This window comes from Actinia tenebrosa, unplaced genomic scaffold (assembly GCF_029948245.1).
Source record: "Actinia tenebrosa isolate PJP-AT-01 unplaced genomic scaffold, QUT_ActTen_1.0 PGA_scaffold17__23_contigs__length_9995812, whole genome shotgun sequence".
In the NCBI taxonomy this organism is placed as follows: Eukaryota; Metazoa; Cnidaria; class Anthozoa; order Actiniaria; family Actiniidae; genus Actinia; species Actinia tenebrosa.
This window is the reverse complement of record NW_028292577.1, coordinates 4730029-4752936: the sequence shown is the minus strand read 5'-3', so window position 1 is coordinate 4752936 and position 22908 is coordinate 4730029. Positions and strand designations below refer to the sequence as shown.

The 22908-nt window shown below is 36.6% G+C and overlaps 3 protein-coding genes across 5 annotated transcripts; all 3 read right to left on the bottom strand.

Moving 5' to 3' along the window:
• Positions 1-369: 369 nt before the first annotated feature.
• On the bottom strand, positions 370-3517 carry LOC148910300 (uncharacterized). The gene is made up of 2 exons (XM_089032027.1): positions 1816-3517; positions 370-467 (listed from the first exon to the last, which is right to left on the bottom strand). Exons 1-2 carry the CDS (start codon positions 3515-3517, stop codon positions 370-372), a joined length of 1800 nt encoding a protein of 599 aa, XP_088888153.1.
• A 547-nt stretch (positions 3518-4064) lies between these two features.
• On the bottom strand, positions 4065-17763 carry LOC148910299 (uncharacterized). 3 transcript variants are annotated; one of them, XM_089031839.1, is made up of 5 exons: positions 17687-17763; positions 15069-15108; positions 6683-7930; positions 6549-6598; positions 4065-6346 (listed from the first exon to the last, which is right to left on the bottom strand). In XM_089031839.1, the coding sequence occupies exons 3-5, from the start codon at positions 7903-7905 to the stop codon at positions 4065-4067; spliced, it is 3555 nt and encodes a 1184-aa protein (XP_088887965.1). In that variant the 5' UTR covers positions 7906-7930; positions 15069-15108; positions 17687-17763. The 3 variants fall into 3 exon arrangements, with proteins under 3 accessions (XP_088887965.1, XP_088887966.1, XP_088887964.1); XM_089031840.1 differs by lacking the exon at positions 17687-17763 and having other exon boundaries at positions 15069-15188; XM_089031838.1 differs by lacking the exons at positions 15069-15108; positions 17687-17763 and adding an exon at positions 12617-12673.
• Positions 17764-20046: 2283 nt separating this feature from the next.
• Positions 20047-22831, bottom strand: LOC148910298 (uncharacterized). Its single transcript, XM_089031526.1, has 4 exons — positions 22685-22831; positions 22078-22284; positions 21567-21753; positions 20047-20233 (listed from the first exon to the last, which is right to left on the bottom strand). The coding sequence occupies exons 2-4, from the start codon at positions 22270-22272 to the stop codon at positions 20160-20162; spliced, it is 456 nt and encodes a 151-aa protein (XP_088887652.1). The 5' UTR covers positions 22273-22284; positions 22685-22831; the 3' UTR covers positions 20047-20159.
• Positions 22832-22908: the final 77 nt, after the last annotated feature.

Sequence of the window (22908 nt, the reverse complement as noted above, 5' to 3'; positions counted from 1 at the left end):
GAATTCAAAGCTTAAAAATGTCGGCCATGGAAAACTTTGTCGAAGAATCTTCAAAGAACAAAAATAGCCCGTGGGGTGGCTGGTGGTGAGTTGTGTTCAAAATTCCTAAGTGGGATGGTATAATCGCGCATAAAAAACAATGTAGTGCATTTTGATTCGATTTCAATGCATGGTTTTTATTATGGGATACGTTATCTTCATCTCGAATAAAAATAATTGAAGATTTTTTCCCCGATCTTATTTTTACCTTTCAGATTCATTCAAATTGGGCTCCCTGGCTCCCTAATTTCGTATCGGGAGCTCCGCTTTTAGGCAGTGCCTAAATATATATATTATTCCCTTCTAATGCATTTGGCATCAAATTGCAGTTTAAGTCATCAAGTACGATAATTTCTTTGTTGTCAGTATCGAGGTTTGCAAGTACACTTTCAAAGGATTCAAAGAATCTACGATCAGTACTCGGTGGCCTATAGCAGCATAAGATGTGAAAGCTTTTATTCAATATCTAAAGAGAGAGAGAGAGAGAGAGAGAGAGATGTCTTTTATTTAATCTCGGGAAATTTCATCAATGTACAAATTGGTTTTCATGAAAACCGAGTTGATAGGTAATATATATCAAAAATTAATAATAACGTTAAGAATATATAGACAGAATTATGAAATAAATTCTCATCTACCCCCCAAAAATATTATAGTAATTAAAGTGTTAAGGACCAACAGACGAAAGATTCCTCTTAAGGGATTTTAAATTATTGGACAGTCTGACACTTTGGGGTAATGAGTTCCACACTTTTGCACCGTCATAAGAGAGAGCTCTTTTTAAAAACTCAGTGCTGGGTTTCGGTAACTTTAAGCACTTCTCTCTACCACGAAGATCGTAGGTATTTTCTTGAAAATAAAAGAGTTCCCTTACAGATTTTGGTGCAAGTGCATTTAAAGTCTTAAACATCATTATTGCTTTATGCTCCTTTCTTCTTCTTTGTAAGCTTTTCCAGCCTAAAGAAGTTAAAATATCACTAGATCTGACATCGTAGCTGCTTTTTGTTATTATTCTTGCAGCTCTATTTTGCATTTTTTGCAATCTTTCAGCAGACGTTACTGGTAAATTATCCCATACCACATCACAATAGTCAAACCAAGGTAAAACGAGAGCCTCATATATGGTAATAGCTGTCTCCAAGGGGATGTAATCGCGGACTCGTCTTATGCCACTCAATCCAGAAGATATTTTTTTACAAATGTAATCAATATGAGCAGCCCAAGACACCCGTTCGTCAATCACAACACCCAGAATTTTTGCTGTAGAGACTCTAGTAATTGGTTTGCTATTTAAATATATGTGTGGTTCGGAGGAAATTTTTTTCAATTTATCGTCAGAAGCAATAAACATGTGCTCTGTTTTAGCTGAATTTAAGCTAAGTTTGTTAGCTTTCAACCAGTTATGAATATTGGAAATATCAGCGTTCACCTCGTCAAATAGAGTCTTTTGTGATGTGCCACAAGTGGTGAGACTTGTGTCATCAGCATACATTCTAGCATTTGAAAATTTGACACTATTTGGCAGATCGTTTATGTAAATAATTAATAATAATGGCCCAAGGATTGAGCCTTGAGGGATGCCGCAATCGAGTGTTCTAGAGCTAGATAAGGTATGGTTTATGTAGCATCTCTGACTACGATCTGTGAGGTAAGATTTGAACCACTTTATCGACTCTTCTGCAATCCCATAATAGTATAATTTTTGGAGAAGTATAGAGTGATTTACTGTGTCAAAAGCTTTTTTAAAATCTAGGAAAGTGACACAGTTCAATTTACCTTCATCCATATTGGTAAGCCACTCCGTTGTGGCTTCTAGGAGTGCAGTAGTAGTCGAATGAAGCGGTCTAAATCCCGACTGCTTTTGAGAAAGTAAATTATTTGAGTTTAGATACTCATATAACTGGTTAAAAACTATTCTCTCGAAAATCTTAGCAATAGTAGGTAAGACCGAAATGGGACGGTAATTATTCAAATCATCTTTGTCATTAGCTTTATGAATTGGCGTAACTTTCGCAAGTTTCAAGCCGTTAGGAAAAATCCCTTTATCAACTGATTGATTGAATAGCTTCACTAGTGATTGACTTATTACTGGTGAAGCAATCTTGATGAAATGAGATGGTATACCGTCAAGACCTGTCGCTTTTTTAACGTCAATAGAATTAATGATTTTCGTAAGTTCATCAACTGATGTGTGTCGTAAGGTGAATGTTGAGCCAATTCTAATTAAATAATCATTATAAGCAGTCGGTCCATCGGGAATTAAACAAGCTAATTTAGTCCCAATTTCAGAAAAATGGCAATTGAATACCTCAGCTATTTCCTTCGAGTCACTCATCGATGTATCACCTGTTTTGATAGATGTTACATAAGAGCCAGATTTAGTCCTTCGTGAGAGGACTTCATTAATAGCTTTCCAGACCTCCTTTGAGTTTTTTAAATTTTGTGCAAAATGATTTTCATAATATGACTTCTTGGCTCTTTTTATCTCGTTGTTGACGCGATTTCTAATAGACTTATAATCACTCCAGTCGTCCCTCGAATTCGTTTGAGTAGCTTTTTGTTTCATTTTATCTCTATCGTACATAGCTTTCCTCAAATCAGTTGTCATCCAGGGAGACTTCTTGTTTCTTATTCGTTTTGTTTTGATCGGAGCGTGCGAGTCAAGAACAGAGAGAAATAACTCTTTCCATCTGTCCCACATGTCATCCGGGCTTTCCTTATTATCCAAACAATCCCAAGGGAGTGTTGCTAAATCCATAAGAAACTTGTTGGAGTCAAAGTTTTTAGTCGTTCTTATTGAGATCTTACAGTGATTGTTGTTTGTTGGAATTGCTATTTTCCGTATTGTATAAACCAGACTATGGTCACTGATACCAATGTGAACCACTCCACTTCGGACTACCCTATCTGGGCTATTCGTTAAGATCACATCAATGAGGGTTTTACTTTTTTCAGTGACTCTAGTCGGTTCAGTGATTAACTGCGTAAGTTGAAACAATTCAGCAGTCGTATTCAAATAGCGGGTTTGCTGATTAATATTAGTAGATAATAAATCACAGTTTAAATCACCTAGGATATAAATTTCCTTAAACTCAGAATCTATTTTTGTTAACACATTTTCAAATATATTGAAAAATGAGCGTGTATCATAATTAGGAGGCCTATAACAGGCTAAAACGGCAAAAGACTTGCTATTTGGCTTCATGATTTCAAAACACAGGGACTCTACTTTATCATCAGTTAAGTCACTACGGTTTTTCCCATTTACGCCCTTTTTCAAGTATAAACAAACTCCCCCTCCATTGCGGTTTCTATCAGACCTATGGATGTCATAGCCTTCGATGCTCACCATTGAACTTGGGATTGATGGATCGAGCCTTGACTCATTTATGCAAAGAAGATCAAAATTTTGCTGAATGACCCATGATCTCAGTTCATCTATATGAGCTACAAGACTAGTTATATTTAAAGAGGCCATTTTAAAACCTCTAACATTAGGAATAGAATGAGGTCTATTATCACCGTCAGACTTATCAATATTAGTATTTGAGACAATACTAGAGGAATGAATAGAGGAATCTGTTTCGTCTTATGGTTCCTTACCTTTTAATCATGCTTTAGATTTAAGATATTTATTGAAATCTTGCGCAAGGATTCCTATTCCTGCACGATTTAAATGCAGTCCTTTGGTGTTAAGTCCTTTCTCTGTTACATTATGAGAAATATAGTCCCATTCCCGTTCGTTGCAGAAGGCTCTAAGCGATTTGTTCACATCCTTTCTTGCTGTTTCAAGGAGACTCGAGTCTTGGCGAATGATTAATTCAGATATCGCTATTTCACAAGACGGCAGCTGTTGTTCCACAGATTCGCAGATTCCAACTATCCTTTCTGCAATGGCCTTTGATTCATCAGACTTAAGATTATTTGTACCAATATGTACAATAAGATTATTAGGTTTCCTTCTGATTATTGGCTTTATATAGTCCTCCATATCCTCCACTGTGGCCCCTGGGAAGGGTTTTATATTAACTCTGTTTGTCTTGCTTGACATTTTCCAACCTTCGACGTTCGATATTAAAGAGTCTATGAGGATTTACAATATCTGTCATCGCAGTATCACTTATCCAAGAAGGAATGTAGAGATACTGATGGGTAGTCGAAGCATACTCGTTCGTTATTTCAAGCCGAGAGTCTATAAAATCTAAAATTAACCTCACACCAGGCTTTCGTTCTCGTACACGACATCTATTACGTTCCTTACATCTGTCAGTCATTTTCTCATTATGCTCCAAGTTGATCCACTCAACCACACATTCGTCACTTGTAATAACTTTAACAATCCTCTCTAATCCATTGTCAGAAATATTGTTTCCCTTCAGTTCTAGGTAGGCTATCGTAGACGATAACATTAATTCATTGATAAAGTAGATACACTCATCGTCTATTTGACAATAATTGAGGGCCAGTTTTCTTATGGAACACACATTACTTAAAGAGTTACATAGAACCTTAACTCCTGATGCATTTAATGATGAGTTATTGATTAGTAATTCTTTAACGTCGATTGGATGAGATATTGTTTTCTGCTTTGAAGACTTCTTGGTTTCTTTTTTGTCTCTTGTTTGTTTTTGCTTCCGCGGCCTTTCTACTTTGTCTTTGCTCAACAAATGTACGGTATTGAACAAATAAGAAACGTACGGAACATCTGCGTCAGTAAGTCTACTGAAGCTCATCGATCCGAAGATACAATACATGCCATAGAGATCAAAGATGATTCTTTTTGAAAGCCCGTCGTCATTATACTCAAACAGCAACTGCAACGTTTGTAGTTTAAGAAGTTCATTGTGCTCATTTAAGGGTTTCACAAGTTCAAGGATGCTTTGCATGAGTTCTTCGTCTCTATTCCTCGACAACAGTCCAGCCATGAACACCAATGTCATTTGAGTAGTGTTCTTCTTAGGCACGAGCTTGTTTTCTACATACCAATAAGCAGTCAAAAATTCTTGTATTGTAAGGTGAGTGAAGGTATATTCGGGTCTTACTTCAGCAAATGGAGACGATTTTACGCCAGGACAGCAATCAAGCAATCCACTTACTTTCAGGTTTTCAATTTCTTCATCGTTAAGATTCGAGTTCTTCATATCTTCTTCGTCGAAAATAAACTTCTGCTGTCTCATTAGATCAGCTGCGAACTCGGCAAGTTTGTACAGAGTTTCGTCAAGTTTGTGATTCGTCGTTTCTGCGTATTTAGAAAGCGTATGGTGTTTCTTTAAGAAAACTTTTATAACCTTGTGAAAAAGATCACTTCGACTGAGAGGTAGCTTTCCTTTCGAACTGGCAATGTTCCATTCCATATAAAAGCACATCAAAAAGCACATTACAGGAATGTGGCCAAAACTCACAAGATTTTCATTCGTTTGTAGGTGATCCAAGACAACTTCCTTCATTTTCTGGTCATCCTTGAAAAAGCATTCAATGTACTTCATAACTTGTAGAGAGGAAAATCCTTTGATTTCAGCCGTCACATCAAAGATCATGTCTTCAATTTCTTCAATTACTCCAGGTCTTGATGTTACCATAACAACAGAATCTTTAAGAATTTTTCCCTTCAGGAGTTTGGCAAGCACAGCGGAAGCGGGTATCTCTTGGTATGGGTCGTTTGGGAATTTGGTTTCAAAATCTCCAGTGATTTTATCGCGAAGGTTATACTCATCAAATCCATCGATGACGATAAGTAGCTTTTCAGGATTTTTGATCAAGTATTGCATTAAAGCCTCGTCTATTATAGAATGTTCGTCCAAAACCGCAGAGCAATTAAGAAGTTGGCGTAGATCAAGCTTCTCGTGTCCACGCAGATTTAGTTGACGGAATGTCAACAGTGAAACAAACTGAAAACCAGGTTTGGTCGACTTCTCTTCTTCTTCAAATAACGTGCCATCAGCCCAATCCCGTACAAGTTTTTGACAAAATAATGTTTTTCCAATCCCTGCTTTGCCACACAGTAGAATAGATTTCGGATCGCAATTGGGATTGTCATTGCTAGAAGCTGAAGGTGCGCCATGTTTATTCGCAGGACAAATAAACATTTCTGAGCATCTGTTCAGTACGACATTTCCTGGTTGGCCTTGTTCCTCATAATTGGGTGCTGGTCTTATTCCTCCGGCTGCGTCTTTCTTAAACTGTTTTTGCCCTCGTTGGATGGTGACATTTGTAAAAATATCATCCGTCCTTATTTTCTTGTCTTTTCTCAACCTTGGCTGGAAGTCAGTTTGTTTCCTTATTGACGATTTTAACTTTTTTGTATAACCTGCGAAACAAAAACAATATTCACGAAAAAAAAAAAACAGGCTCACGGTTTGCATGCCAGCCCACCAGCCCACCAGCCCACCAGCCCACCAGCCCACCAGCCCACCAGCCCACCAGCCCACCAGCCCACCAGCCCACCAGCCCACCAGCCCACCAGCCCATTAATCAGTCGAACAATTATTCAATCGATCCTCCAACCTAACCTTCTATTTCTGCGTCGTGGACCACACGCTTTTCCTCTGTATCTCTGTCACTGTTAAAAATACGATTCTCAAATCAGTTTTTTTATCCTACATACCAACGATGAAAATGAAATAAAAGAATAGATTAAACTTACACTGCAACTTTAGAATGGTTTCCAACTGCTACGTGTGCGTTGTCTTTAACAGATATGTCATAAGAAGCATAGAAAACTGTAGACTGACTCTCTACAATGGTACCTTGTCCTTGCTGTCGTGTAGACTGACTCTCTACAATGGTACCTTGTCCTTGCTGTCGTGTAGACTGGCTCTCTGCAATAGTGTCTTGTCCCTGTTGTCTTGTAGACTGGCTATCTACAATAGTGTCTTGTCCCTGTTGTCTTGTAGACTGACTCTCTACAATGGTACCTTGTCCTTGCTGTCGTGTAGACGGGCTCTCTACAATAGTGTCTTGTCCCTGTTGTCGTGTAGACTGGCTATCTACAATGGTGTCTTGTCCTTGTTGTCGTGTAGACTGGCTCTTTGCTATGGTGCCTTGTCCCTGTTGTCTTGTAGACTGGCTATCTACAATGGTGTCTTGTCCAAGTTGTCGTGTAGACTGGCTATCTACAATGGTGTCTTGTCCTTGCTGTCTTGTAGACTGGCTATCTACAATGGCGCCCTGTCCTTGTTTTCTTGTATACTGGCAATCTACAATGGGGTCTTGTCCTTGTTGTGGTGAAAACGGACCCTTTAGTTTAGTTCCTTCTTTAAATAAAATTGAATATAGAGATGCATCTCCATCAGGACTATCATTACTGGCAAGAACACCAACAACTACATTATTTCCTCCAACTCGATGAATAACTGGTGCACCTTTAGCTCTCTTAACATCAAAGCCTTCTTTGCTTACATTACTGAGCTTGTATGATCCTCCCTGATTTTCAAACTGCAGCTCTATTATCTCTTGATTTTCAAATACATATGCAGATAGTTTCTTGACTTCTTTACTCTGTTTCTCTGAAAGGGATGCATAATGTAGGAAACTTCCGTCCGTATTTCCTCCTTCGTACAAGACCATGCTAACATCAATGGTCTCATGATGCTTTACCGTGGTCACTTTTTTCAGTGGGCTCTTACGTTTGAACTTGGAAAATACAGAGAATTTGGATTTAGGACGATATTCCTGCAGAACAACCACTTTATTTGCATCTGTGTTTTGTGGAAGAACGCCGGAACTTGTTAACAGAACTGTTTCTTTATCATCTTTATTTAGTTTCAATTTTAATGAAAAACCAAGCTCAAAAACATCATTTGTTGCTTCATCTTGCAAAAGTAACTTGCCTAACGCTTTCTTTTTGGTGTTTTCAAGGGAGCTCATTGTCAGACGGCGTAGAATTCACAACCTAGAGAGAGGACAAGGAATTATCAAAAAGTTTCATTGCTGAATCATTTATTTTGCCAAGTAAATGTTTTGTCAATACTATAAAGTAATTACGATTTTGAGACGACAATACCACGAAATATTGACAGCGTTGGAAGAAAATATATTCGGTATTGAGCAGAGTCGCGATCTTTATCGCGATTCTAAAGAATTTACAGTCAAAGGACATGAAGCGTGCCCATCTAGAATGCATTATTCAGTTCGTATTATTCGATTTTTTGACATCATTCTTCGTTTTCTAATATTCCGTATTTATTTTCAAAAATCAAATGAAAGCTCGAAATCTGATTGCATTGGCTTGTCACAGGCTTTAGGGAATTCTTTGCTTTTTGACGTGAGAAATATTTGCGAACAAACATAAACCATTCAATGACACTCAAATACCAACATTTGCGTTCTGTTTTGCTGTGTTCATAATCTTTACATCAATTAACATGGAATTTTGTCATTTTCCGCACCTTTTTCATTGGTTTAATTAATCAAATAAACTTTTGAGCGAGTAAGAAAGTCCTAAGCAAACAGGTAGAGCGTCAATTTGAATCGAAGCGTTAGCGTAACGCTTGTTTTTTTGGGAAACTGGCTATTTTTACATCGCAATCCTAATAAGGTCACAAGCTCGCATTCATAACATTGATCAGCAACTGTGTAACGGTTAATACACGATTTTTAAGTCTTTTTAACCATTTTCAGGGTGGTCTGGAATGCTCTCGAAATCGAGCGTAAGTTCAGCGGTTACTCACCACAAATACCTCGAATCCAAAATGGCGGCTGGAAGAGCGTACGAGAGCGTTTTTTCTGCGTTAGACGAATTCGAGAGGGAATCCAGCTACCCAGAAAGGAAAAAAGCAGCCGAGATAAAAAGTGACCTCTTGGTATTAACCAGAGCTGCTCTCAAGAAATATACTTTGAGGGATGAGGAAAAAACAAAGTACTTTCTTGCCCAGCCATCCCGAATGCTTGAAAGGGAAATGAGGCATTGGAACTCCATTGCTTTAAGAAGAATGAGGTAGATCCCGAATGGAAGGAACCCCTGGATGATTTCATTCTCAAGAAATATGCCATTTGAAGTTTTTGAAGTTCTGAAAGTGAAGTGCAGACTACCGAATGGTACAGTTACTGGGACAAACAGAAGGCGCAAAATTAATTTTACAAGAGCAGATGATGTGTGAAGGAATCACCGCTGGCCGTATGACGATATCCAAGACCGCTGACCGTCCCTACAGGCTCAAGAAAGGAGGTCAGCCATCTTGGAAACTACAGACAGGCTATATTGGACTTATTTAGCTCTTTTACACTTTTATATTGTAAGTTTAGTATTGACTTATGTTCACTATTCTTTGTAAGTAATTCATGCAATGTATTTTATGCTTTATTGAGTTGTAAACCATGGCCTTATGCCATTTTACTCGTTTATGTTTACGCAGGTCTCGTTCATCGTTGTTCTCACAATAAAAAGACTTAAACATCGAGGAGTGTATTTCTTCAATGTGGAGTCTGTTGGAGCATGGCAAGATCAAGCCTAAGGTAGAGTCACCTCACCCTTTGCACAAGATCTTCAAGAACAAGGACTATGGTATCGTCAACTGCAGGCAAGACAGGCCTTTCAACATCACCTACTCCTTTACACGTGAAGTCATTTCTGTGTCTTTTTTCTATGGTGTTTTTAGTGATTTTGGAATTCCCAAGCACATTTGAATTGGATTATAATTTTACCAGATAAAAAGTACAAGATGAATTATTTCTAGATGTTTTTATTTCTAGATGTTTTTATTCATTCATTCATTCATTCATTCATTCATTCATTCATTCATTCATTCATTCATTCATTCATTCATTCATTTAAAATGGCATTTGAAAGAAATCTTCCATTTGGTTTCTGTCTCATTATAAATGTCTCATCAAAATAGGAAAAAACCTGGTGAAATACCCAGAAAAGATCTCCATAATCTCCATCCAATTATTTCCCTGTACGGCCTCCCACACGGCCAATAACTGGTCCTCAATATCAACATTCATATTAGCAAAGATAAACCATCTAGACTAAAAACACTACTCCTACAATAATATTTCGAGAAATTCTCTGTTGTAAAAGGCTTTCTCACCTATTACTTCACTCCGACTACACGACAAATGTGTGAGAATCTATGTGTCAAAAAGAGTCTACAAGATCAGTGATTTTATCCAGTTTAATATACATCAGCAAATATAAAAAAAATAATGAATGAAAGAAAAAACATGAAGTAATACAACCCATAAAATAACTATACTATTGGTACTCACTGTGTAATGGCCGTACATACACACACACAAAAATAATGGAGTTACAGTTTATTGCTATCCAAAAAGTAGTAGGCTTTATAAGCATATTTAAGGTGGCTGGACCCCCTCACACTTGACCGCTACCTTCCACATTTGGAACGCTGGTGCATAAACGTGTTTTATCCGATTGCAAATCTTTTTTGCACATAAGTCACATAAAGATTGAATTAATGTTTGATGCAGTTTTTAGTGAGATCGGACGTCATAACACGTGATTATGATGAAATATTTGTTTTCGTTTAGAAAATAATTTTAGCCTTGCAGAGCGTTCAGCACTAAAATGCTTCGTACCACATAATTATATACTGGATGCCTCCATTTGTGGGGATTTTTGAAAAAATCTATCTAGCTAATTATGAGATATTTGAGATTATTTAAATATAGTGCATAATCTACTTCAAAACTAAACAATGGATTTCATACGGCCGAAATTAATATTTCAGAGCTATATATTCACAAAAGTCATTGCTCCTTTAGTTTTACTCTGTATCTAGTTTTAAAAGGAACATTTTGAAGGTAATCGTCTTATGCGATTTTGTGAAAACGTATAGTGCAGAAGACGGGGTAAACCGTTTGATGCGCACTTTTCATCGTTTTCTAGTCAATCTTACTAGATCTTCCATTATTCTAAAATTCGCTGATCATTTCTCTCAAAACTACGTCAGGATACAAATTAGAACTTAAACTAATATTACACAAAATTGCAAGACTATTGAACTCATTTAAAGCTGTCTAAAGCGAACGAGAAATACAGAAAACATTGATCGTTTCCCAACGATTTGATGCTCTGGGAATTCTATTGTTTGCTAATGACCATAACACCAAATTCTTTCGCACCATGCACGGTCTGATCTCGCTTGGCCGCTTTCCGATTTACTCCCGAAGCATGGTAATACACAGGTTTTTTTTATTCAAATGTGGGACGTTTGTCACAACTCTGTGATTACAAGTAACGAAGTACTTCATGATCATTTACATCGGTGTAATTTGGGCTTCCTGTGTTATGCCGATCCATTTTGTGAAACTGTTGCGTGACTAAAACAAAATGGCGGTCATATTTTGAGCAACGTTTTTTTCCGTTTTCTCGATGAAAAAGCCACAATGTTCTCCCAGACTTAAACCAACTCTCCCCTGAGGTCTCTTCTACTTCATATGTGATTCTGTTTGGCGATTAACAGGTTTAAGTTATGAAAATATGCTTTGTTTATTTACTTGATAGTTACGCGTGACAGAGTTACTTTCACAACCCGATGACAATAGTGTCTACTACTTTGTAGTAGGCACTAAAACCAGCATCAAATCTTAAACACTCTTCGAAATTTTTTAAAAACTAATTGTCGTCGTAAACCTCAACTATGACTTTTTTGCTAAAAATCACATTTCAGGCGTTTTCTTCAAATCGATTCCAAGTTTTATATTCAAACGTCCTACATCAATAGACCACACCTTTATCTAGATGGTAATGAAATTTCTACAGCTCGTGCTATCAAAACTTTAGAGAAAATATTTTTTAAAGTAAGGTGTACCTAAAGAGCTCGTCCCGCTAAAAATGATTAATAATGCATTATCGGTCCGTCGACCACGCTCTCGAACATTCCACAAGGTTAACTTCTGGACAGGGGTCAGCAGAATATCTGCATAAACATCAGAAGCATTTTCAGATTTTCTCTTCCAAGAATTGCCAACAATTGACACTCTGCAAGCAGGGCGGAATAATAAGCTAAACACTTAAAAAATCTTAAAAGGGATTACATTGTTAGAATCTAGGTTAATCAAAGCACATTATATGAAAAATCCAGTAAATTGACGCACTAGTTTTGCGAAACGAGCGAGAAAAAATCCGAAATCCGAAATTGGCTCTGAATTAGTTTGGATCTACCTTTAACGTAGTTCTGAGAATACTGGAAAACTTCCAAGGCTGACAGACAATAGCGCCCTGTTTTTTTATTTTTTATTAAAGCGTCCGAGTATTCAATTTGTCTCTTTGCTCAAAAATAAATAATATAATAAAATAATAAAAATAAATAAATAAATAAAAAAAGGAGAAAAAAACAAGAACACCCCATATTTAGCAACATATGATCCAAATATATGCAAGATGGCTTCAAGACTATTCTTAATAGTATTTATAAAAGTCCTTAGTTTGGTTGGTTGAAGTTTTTAAAGATCACAGTGCTAGAATTTGAAATGCAATCTTCCTCGGATCAACACCTTGTATCTGCACAACGTCGTATTACTTTACAGTAAGTCTTCTTTCACATATGAGTGCAGACAAAATATTTCAATGTAATAATGTATTTACTAGCAAAAATAAATACCTATGACTTACTTAAACTGACGAAGAGTAGGGAGAACACGAACGCCCAGCCATGTTAGAAGTAGTTTCACTTTCGATTGAAGTAAACAGGATGTAACTTCATCGTCATGCTCTTCGCGCCAGAACAAAAACTAACACAGGAAGCCCAAACTGTCGTTAGATTTTAGTTCATTTGTTTTTCATTTTATTAGGGTTCTCATTCTTATAGAAGCATGGAAAACAACACTCAGGGAGGAACAATGTCTTTTGTCTTTTTTAATGTTACCCTTAACCGCTGTCTAAGGAATAACTCTTAACATCAGTCGCGCCTAAAAAACACTGGCGCGGACCTTAAAAACGAGATCAACTTCGTTTGAAAATACATTAAACAAAAGCCAGTTTAACAGGTTTTTCAAAACCAGTAAAATACAATGCACACTACCTTTTATGGAGTGCACTCTAAGAAAACCTGTTTAGAACAAAAGAAATGGCGCACTTCCGTAACAAACTCAAACCTCCTCTATGTTTGCCATCTTCGTTGGCAAAAATATGTATCTTAGCAAGATTAATATTAGAGCTTTCACCTCTTCGCTCGTAAGAACGTTGTAAGAACGTATTGCCGAACCTTTTCAATGCTGATCTTTTGCTTTTGTAGATGAAATTAAGAAAGATAAAGCTAGGTATTCGCAAAAAGATTATTCCTCTCTGTCCCTGTCCGCGGGTCTCACACTCACACTCGCCTCTCAGATTGAATCATTCCCCTGGAGTTTACTGTAACTTGATAACCAGAAATAACAAAATTACAAACCTTACACGAGGTTGAAATATAGGAATCTAATCGCGAGGTTTTTTGTAAATATTTATCCATAAGTTACAAACTTGTACAAAGGCTGAAAAGTAAGCCAATCAATTTTCCAAGTTAGGATTTCAATTTGAACTCATTCTCGGAAGATTGGAACGACCAATAATCTTTTTATGAATTGAATAATGCAGTCTAGCTGGGCACGCTTCATGTCCTTTGACTGTAACACATAAAAAAGGAAAAAAAGTGACCGATTTTATTTGATTAAAAGCGAGAATTTCAACTGATAGAAAAAACTTTAACCTGCTTGAGCTGATGAACTTAAAGAGAATAGTAGATTTTGTTGAAATTCTTCAATATAAGATTCGAAATATTTTTTGGGTTGAGTATCTCATTGTTACGGGCCAGCGATTAAGCAGATTTACAAAAATAATTAATGTCTCTCACAATAACTTCAAATCAATCAAAATATCGAAACACAATACCACATTTTTATTGCTTGTCGATAAAATAGATAATTCCGCTATTTTTTAAAAATCTCAAATGGTTAAAAAGACTTCAAAATCGTGATTTAACCGTTATACAGTTGGCGATGAATGTTATGAATGCGAGCTTGTGACGTTATTAGGATTGCGACGTAAAAATAGACAGTTTCCGAAAAAACAAGCGTTACGCTAACGCTTCGATTCAAATTGACGCTCTACCTGTTTGCTTAGGACTTTTTTACTCGCTCAAAAGTTTATTTCATCAATTAAACCGATGAAAAAGGTGCTGAAAAGGACAAAATTCCATGTTAATTAATGTAAAGATTATATTAGATTACAGCTAAACAGAACGCAAATGTGGGTATTTGAGTGTCATTGAAAGGTTTATATTTGTTCGCAAATATTTCTTACGTCAAATAGCAAATTCCCTAAAGCCTGTGATATTAAAGCCAATGCAATCAGATTTCGAGATTTCATTTGATTTTTGAAAATAATTACGGAATATTAGAAAATGAAGACTGATGTCAAAAATCGAATAATGAACTGAATAATGCATTTTAGATGGGCATGCTTAATGTCCTTTGACTGTAATTATTTGTCCTAGCAAATTCGATCCTTTTTTCAAGATATTTTTGATAAACGTAGTCAATTTTGTTACCCACACCTTGCTATACACTCAACAAAATTACTCGATTCTGATTGTGAAGAGGATTACGATTAAATCCCAAATTGTACTCTGTAAAGTCCCAATTTATGCTCAATTTTTTCTCGGAAATAAAATCGACAACATTAACAGTTTGCTTGAAGAATCGTGACACATTTTAAAAAACACTTTTCAAAAAGTGAATATGTTTCTTTGGGCTAAAAGTTTATAAACGAAAAGAATAACTAGAAGTTTCCTGAGTAAGATATTTCGGACGATATCCATCGTCCATCATCAGTTTAATGACTCTCTATAAGTGTATTTCACTGTAATACACTTATAGAGATAGAGAGTCATTAAACTGATGATGGACGATGGATATCGTCCGAAATACCTTACTTAAGAAACTTCTAGCTATGGTTTTCGTTTACTTTTTAAAAAACTTGGAATATTTTTGAGTAAACCGACTACATTGAAGTTGTTCCGCATTCTCGCACTAAACGCCGAAATTGAATATTCAAATCTCGTGTTTGGTGCCATAGCTTTAATACTTACATGCTGGAAGCTGAAATGTCTTGATGGTGTTCTCAGTTTCCTACAGCAGCGAAAAAAGTAGTTAGAGGAAGCTTTTCACAGACAAATGAAGGCATCACCATAAATTATAGCTGATCAGAGAGTGTGGGCGTGAAGATATCAAGCAACGTACTTGAATTCGAACTTGAATGGGCAAGTCAATCGATATTTGTTTGTCTTGCCGACGCCACCATAAATTATAGCTGATCTGAGAGTGTGGTCGAAGAAGTGAAGATATCATGCAACGTAAGAGACATATTATGATGCCTGAATGGGCAAGTCAATCGATATTTATTATTCGTCTTAGCTTCCTACGCTTCTACGGGTATTTCAAAGACGTATAAAATCAAAATATTTAAGAAAACTATATAGAGGGGAGTGAGGTCGATAGTGCCCCGGGAAGAGAGTAGCTTGCTACCAATTGGTAAAGGTATTTTGAAACGGAAAGCACCCATCCCTAGTCAAAAATTAATTTTTGATCCTAAAATACTGAGTGTCTGTAGTGGCTATTTGAATCAGGACCTTTAGCTTCGTTGTTTGTTGTGCACATTTCAGACATACGATGCCACTCTTGGGAGCTAATTGTTTCATGTGTAGATATTTTAACATGTTTGTCATAAAAGAATAATTCTCAAGGAAATGTGATTTGATCCGAAATGGGCAATTTGCATACGAAGCTGAAAAGGTCTATTGGGATTTTAAAAAAAAGAGTTGGAGAATGGGTCGAGTATCGCCTTGCAAGGGCTACTGGGACTGTTACTGGTGACGCGTGTGTTTGTTTCTAAAGTAATAGCAGGTCTTTTAAACAAAAAAATAATAAATAAATGAAGATTTTTAACTCGACCCAGTTTTTTCCTCAATCTCGGAATAACTAAAAATATATTGTACAGTTTACTTTCAAATATACGCAGTACGTTAATTACTTCAATTTTACTACTACTCTTAATTTTGAAGACATTTAAGTGGTTATCCAGGTTTTGTAATTGGGGGGGAGGGGGGGGGGGGCGGGAGGGTCCTTACATACCAAATTGTCACTATGACGTAATAGCAATTTATTGTTTTGACGAAAAAGAATAGTGGTCGATAGAGGGGAACAGCACAACGTACACGGCTATAATTGAAACAAAAAGCGTTCTGTGGAACGAAACGATAAAAGATATGTTATGAAACGTCTTGATCAGGAAGTCCAATGGATAGTTTCGATTTTAAACGATTTTTATTTGAAACAAAACGAAAAGACGGCTCCGGGAAGCGAGAAAACTGATTTTCTTAACTGCTTAAGTTAAGACGAAACAAATCTTCACACGCTGCATCAACCGCCGGTTAGATTTTTTTGGCTTTGAAAGGGGGGGTCATGTGCACCCTGTGACCCCCCTGGATACGCTCCTGCCGATTTGCTGAGGGCCAGCGGATTGAGGTTATACACTAGATCACCTTCGAGAGGCAAGCGGAATGTAGCAATGGCGTTTGGATAGTATAAACACGGCCGTTTATGTCGTTTGATCTGTTTTGATACTTGAAGAACAAAACGACTGCATATCCATATTGTAGTTGGTTCAATGGTTATTGTTTCGAAGAACAATGTGTGGTTATAAGTAGAGTGTAACTTGATGCAAATTAAAGAGTTTACCAATGTTGGTGATCCGTGACATTGTGAATCACAAAAATGGCCTATAACAGTGGAAATGTAGAAATTTTGACAGTTCTTCAGGCAAATAGCAGTATTTGGTCTTTAGATGTGCACTTTCACTGTTGAAACTGTAGAAGAATAAGTTGAAGGCGAACAGGACAACGAAAAGCACGGAGATAGACATGGTCTGTCGGGCTTCATTAAAAATTCAAATACTGCTAACATGCGTCATTATAAATTTGTATTATTATCACATGAGCTCTGATATCCCGTGACGTCTCGTCCCACCCAAGCTTTCACTTTGATAGTAACTCCTAGATCATACAACCTAGAGGTAGAATTTTACCATTATATTCGCCTAAGATCACTAAAGGTACAGTAAATAACAGTAAACTGAAATCTAAATAAGGAAAATGACTTCAAGTCTAAAATCTTAGAGAAGATTGCTCAGTTTGATTTATGATATGCTTGATGATCACAGGAATGTGGCATCTGCAAATGAGTTATTTCTTAGCTAATGTCAGGACTACTGATTGTTAACTGCACCTAAATATTAGACTCTATTCAATTTAGAGATCTACAATACATCATCTAATGCAGTACTGATGAATCCACTGATACAAGGTGTAGCTGGTACATTAGAACGTGCACACACTCTTCCATCTTGGAAACTCTCCAAGTCTACCCGGAAAACTCTTTTTACAGCTTCTCGTGATGCTCAATCAAAACTTTTCACTTACAAACGATATTGAACAGCTAACTAGCAACGATCAGTATAATCTGTATCAGTTTTTACTCTTTTACAATACACTGATATCGACATCTTGTTGTCACACGTAAGTTCAATATTCCTTGATTTATAGCACTTTATGTTGCACACATCTTACACTAAATCTTATCTTAACATATCCCTAGAGACCTACTAATGTATTGATGCATTCATGGATACAAATTGACATGTAAAACTTACTTGAACAGCAAGTAGTAGAAGAAGAAGAAGAAGGACAAACAGACATGGAAATTGGACTTTCGCTTTGAGCCCCAAACGAATGAAACAGAGATTAGGATGAAGAATGTTTCTATAGTCACAGTGACCAGAGCCTACGTCAAACAACATATGATAGCTATGTGGCTTGTGATTGGATGAAAATCAACACTGTGACAGATAATTGACAGGTGTCATAGATATTATGAGTTTGGAAGCTGAATACAAAATTAAAACGTTACCTCCCCCAAAGCAACGCCTATAATTCCTATGCCCGGCCAGGTATGAAAATTCCAAATATATATATGAATACCTAGCCCGAATATCAGGCCTTAAATGAGAATGAATACCTTATGTATTGATGCATTCACTGAAACAAATTGAATCTGCGAAACTTGAACAGCGAGGAGAATAAGAAGAGAGTGAAAAGACGCCTTCGATTTGACTCGGTACCAGACAGCCCACGAAAGTAGATATGAAATGGGGGTTCTGGACCCGGAGCAAGCGTGGATCGTGGATCAGGGTGGATCGTGGATCACCCTTGTAATGACGGCGCTCCGGAGTCTGTATATTACATTCACGAGGTATTATATTTTTATTATTATATTTAATTTGCGGGACAGTTCGGTTTCATAATTTATGCTATGTCTTCAGATGTTTTCATAGTTTTCGCTTGAACTTTTGACCTGCTTGATTTGATTCGCCTCAGTGCAACTGTGATATGCAAATGATGACCTCAACTTAGCGCCTCAAGAAATTTTATTTTATTTCAATCTCGTAGATCTGCGAGATCTATATTGTACTCTTCTAGAAAGATTTGATCCCATCATCTAACGGGGAGTTTATCAAGATGATGAATTTCAAAAACGTATTTACCACACGTGGTCTCAAGACGGTGGTTTTCATGAATAACTCATTCTCAAAGTCTATTTTGTTCTTGACTTGTAATTATGTAAGCATTGGTGCTTCATTGCTTATCAGTACAAACAAAGTTTCAACTTTTTGGACCTGCCTGGGCTTGCCCTTCTTGTTCCCTGTCAAATTGTTGACTTACTTAATTACGTCTTTTACAGAACGAGACGAAGTTTACATTCAGTTAAACTTGACAAGAACAACTGAGACAAAATAGAAAATAACGCAAAAGGCAATGCAAAATACAAAGTGACGAATTTCTTGTCGGTAAATTGGCGTTTGTAAATGTTTTTGAATGTTTTTTAGCTTTTTAAAGTGAAAGACTAGGTCTTTATACAATAACATCTCTCAACAGCACAAATTTAAGCTCATTTTTATAATCATACTTGCTCGAACAGCTTAATAAACAGTTGAATATTTGGTAAAAATTTATATTTCCTTCAAAAATAAATAAATTATCGGTAGAAAGATATAAAATTATATTGAATGAAAGTCTTCTTTGTTTTGCCGATGGGTTCCCGCGATAGGAGGCGAGCAAAGCTGCATTTTTTTTTTGAACGAAAAACATACGATAGTTGGTTAAAAACAACCGAATTGTTAAAGATTTACAAAGCTAAATAAAGGACGAATATTTGTTGTCGTAATATGCTCTCCGTGTTATTTTTCCTCCAGCATTAAAATAAATTAGGCTTATCTATAGAAATATAAAAAGTTTTGAGAGAAAGTCTTTGATTTGTCGATTCGTCGAGAAAAATGCTTGTCAAAAATAATAATAACATACGATTGTTTGCTAAAAAACACACACCTGGATTCTTGAAGAACACTTCTTGATCCATCTTCGACTACACGGAAGTTTTTTTAAAATTGTTTTTGGTCTATAACTTGTCCTAGAGCGATTTTTTCTGTGCATTTGAGAGCTGCATTTGTGAGTAGTTTTGCTTTGACATCAAGCGAGATTCCTGTGTTGTGTACACGGACGGACGCACGGACGGACGGAAGTGACGTCAGCCAAGCCATGAAAAATCAACTCGATGGTTTACCATTTTTTCTTAAGTATGGTGCTCCTCTCGCGCGGGCCGAAGCTCCGTTATGAAAGAATTAGTCTTAAGTTTTGTTAAGTCCAATTTATCAGGCATGTTTCAAAGTCAAATTTACTTATGTTTTGATTAATTTGCATACGGATTCAGAGCATGCGCAGACGTTTTTCACTCGCGTCGACTCTGTTCTCGACCGTTACACGTTTCTGTTGAGCATGCGTGAGCGTTACTAGGCAACTGATGACATTGGAAAGAGTCGGTAAATTATTCCTTCTTTGATACTACCAGAATTCTCTTCGGCCCACTGTTTTTGCCAAACATTTTCCGTTAACTTTAAAATCCCGGCTGATTGTTTATTATTATTATATTCTAATTAAAATATCACATTCAACTATATTTTCTTTTAATTAGAGTGTTTTATTTTAATTTCCTTGGCCGGTTTTACAATTATTATTACTGCTTAGATAATGGACGTCATTCTTATTTTAAGGCTCTGGTCAGCGGTTTTATTAATAAACTGGCTTCTTGGAGAAGTCGAATTTTGCCTGCAAGAACTCATCTTTACAAGTGATGACGCCGTCTCCTGGAAAAAGCAAATAACACAACCAAAACGTGAGTTACAACAACAGTTTATCGTAACATCGTAACATTAAGAGACATAGCTACAAATACATACTATTGTGAAAGAAAGACAGAATGAAGGTACAATACCACCATAAAACAACTAAAGAGCTAAACGAATAGGTGACATACAATAAGATTTATAATAAGTGAAAAAGTCTATTAAGTACAAATTATATACAATAGCGGTGAGAGCGCCACCTCTCACCAATGCGACCTGGGTTTGAGTCCCGACGAGCTCGATGTCGTATGTGAGTAGAGTTGTTTGTTGGTTCTCTCCTGTGCTTCGAGGGTTTTCCGGGTTCTCCGGCTTTCCTCCCTCCATAAAAATCAACTTCTAAATTCCAATTGGAATCCAGTGGAAGAAGAGCCACTCTGTGGAATCCACTATTAATCCCTGATTATTGTTTTACTTTATTATTATTGTATATAAAATCTACATATATGTTTTAGATATAGTTATTATCATTATAACAAGCATTATTTCTTTCAATATTTTTTTATATAAGATTTCAGTGCTTTTATTATTATTATTATTATTATTATTATTATTATTATTAATTGCAATGAAGATCTATATTAAAGATGGTACAAAACTAAGCTAATATATAACAAGTTAGAATAATCAATCTATATTTAATTTATGATTTTACAATAACTTACAAATTTCTCGCGCGCTGATTGGTTATTTTTTTATCATCAATAAGAGGACAGACAGATAAAGCTGACGCCAAGCGCGCGCTCTTTCCGTTAGTTGGCTACGCCTCGTGGATCCACGTTACCTTGACAATGCGATGACGCAATTTATCGTCAATAAGAGGACAGTACATAAAAATCTGATGTCAATTTGTTAAATATACAATAAAGAACATGATAATATCATCGTATTGGTAGCATGATACAAACTTATGCTATGTGAACATCGGAAAACAAGGAGTTTTAAAACTAACAAATCTAGACTCGACATTTTTGTGTTTTTGATTTTGTACGACAAAGGGTTATTCATTTTTTCATCGACGAAATTTTTCAACGAAAGTCAATGAATTTCGAAATTAAAATAATCTAGAGTGGAATTTCTTTTTTTTTTTTTTCTTTTTTTTTTCTTTTTTTAACTTTGTTTTTTCCTGTTGTAGGAACATTTTAACTCATTCTTGCCAGCGGCGTGAAAGAGTTTTCGAAATTTGACGTAATTTGTTATTATGCCCTCTTATTTACCACGGCTCTCTACCAATCGGAGAGCGAGAAAATTTACATTTGTGATTACATTTTTGTTGTAGGAACGCGTTTGAACTCACCATTTTTGTCAGTAGCTTTGAAGAGTTTTCGAAGCGTCTTGGTGTCGTGCACATCTTTAAGGGTTTTTCGGAACTCATCGAAGGTGATTTTTCCGTCACCGTTCTTGTCATAGGTAGAGCACTTGTGCGGGAACTTTTCAATGATAGCCTTTTCTGCTGGTCTTTTTCTTTTGCTTTCAGCTCTTCCCTGAAAGACAAAGAGATTTTAATGACGAATCAGAATATTCAAAGTGTGTAAACCATGCGTTTCACTCCTTGTGACATCCTGTCTTGCAAAACTTTCATAGCAAATAAATTTTGCAAAACATTAATAGGACTACTTTCTATTCGTTTAGTTGAAACTTGCCCCGCGAAAAAACTAAGAGCTTCATTTGTGTAACGCACTCAAAATTTAAGCCTGTCACGCGACGTTGTCGTTGTAACTAAACTACATCGTAAACGCTCTTAGAAGCCGACCAAAAGAAAGATAGGGACCCGATAGATTGACAAAAGAAAAGAAAACATAATTAACCTGGTCATCCTCGATCTGGTCTCTCTTGCCATAGCACCTATATCGGTACTGCACTCTACAGAGGCGATACCACCGTCCATTGGAGTAGACCAAGTAGCATCTCACAACGCGTATCACGTAGCAGGCCCCGTCGGTTTGAGGCAGTACAACACAGAGAACAAGGCAAAGGGCTGCCAAGAGCATCAGAGTCTTCATGATTCAGTATTTCTAGAAAAGACAAGAGATTGGAAGGTCAGCTTGATAATGTGAATATATTTCGGTATTTCTTATTTCTTATAAACAGAGTAGAGTAGAGTAGAGTAGAGTAGAGTAGAGTAGAGTAGAGTAGAGTAGAGTAGAGTAGAGTAGAGTAGAGTAGAGTAGATTAGAGTAGAGTAGAGTAGAGTAGAGTAGAGTAGAGTAGAGTAGAGTAGAGTAGAGTAGAGTAGAGTAGAGTAGAGTAGAGTAGAGTAGAGTAGAGTAGAGTAGAGTAGAGTAGAGTAGAGTAGAGTAGAGTAGAGTAGAGAAGAGTAGAGTAGAGTAGAGTAGAGTAGAGTAGAGTAGAGTAGAGTAGAGAAGAGTAGAGTAGAGTGGAGTAGAGTAAGCTCCTCTACATAAAGCAGCCTACCTTAGTTGGGTTTCCTGTGGTTAAGAGTCTTGTATTCCTTCTTCTTTGCTGTCTCAGATCAAAGTGCTTCTCCTATCATTTCTCTCTTCTTTTATGCCATTCCAAAGAGGAAAATAATCGTTATGATTGATAGATACGATACGCATTCAACAGCGACACGAGGGAGAAAAAAAAAAAAGCCTTGAACACGAAAAATCTTGAAACACCAATGTTGACGACGATCT

Bases quoted from the DNA above. Each gene is read 5' to 3' on its own strand.
- LOC148910298 (XM_089031526.1), bottom strand. From the start codon at position 22,272: ATGAAGACTCTGATGCTCTTGGCAGCCCTTTGCCTTGTTCTCTGTGTT. The intron at 21,754-22,077 runs GTTAATTATGTT...TTTGTCTTTCAG, and splicing joins ACCAGATCGAGGATGACCAG to GGAAGAGCTGAAAGCAAAAG. The intron at 20,234-21,566 runs GTGAGTTCAAAC...TGCTTTTTCCAG, and splicing joins CAAAGCTACTGACAAAAATG to GAGACGGCGTCATCACTTGT.
- LOC148910299 (XM_089031839.1), bottom strand. From the start codon at position 7,905: ATGAGCTCCCTTGAAAACACCAAAAAGAAAGCGTTAGGCAAGTTACTT. The intron at 6,599-6,682 runs GTAAGTTTAATC...TATTTTTAACAG, and splicing joins AACCATTCTAAAGTTGCAGT to TGACAGAGATACAGAGGAAA. The intron at 6,347-6,548 runs GTTAGGTTGGAG...TTTGTTTCGCAG, and splicing joins CCACGACGCAGAAATAGAAG to GTTATACAAAAAAGTTAAAA.
- LOC148910300 (XM_089032027.1), bottom strand. From the start codon at position 3,517: ATGGCCTCTTTAAATATAACTAGTCTTGTAGCTCATATAGATGAACTG. The intron at 468-1,815 runs GTAAATTGAACT...ATGCTGCTATAG, and splicing joins GCTTACCAATATGGATGAAG to GCCACCGAGTACTGATCGTA.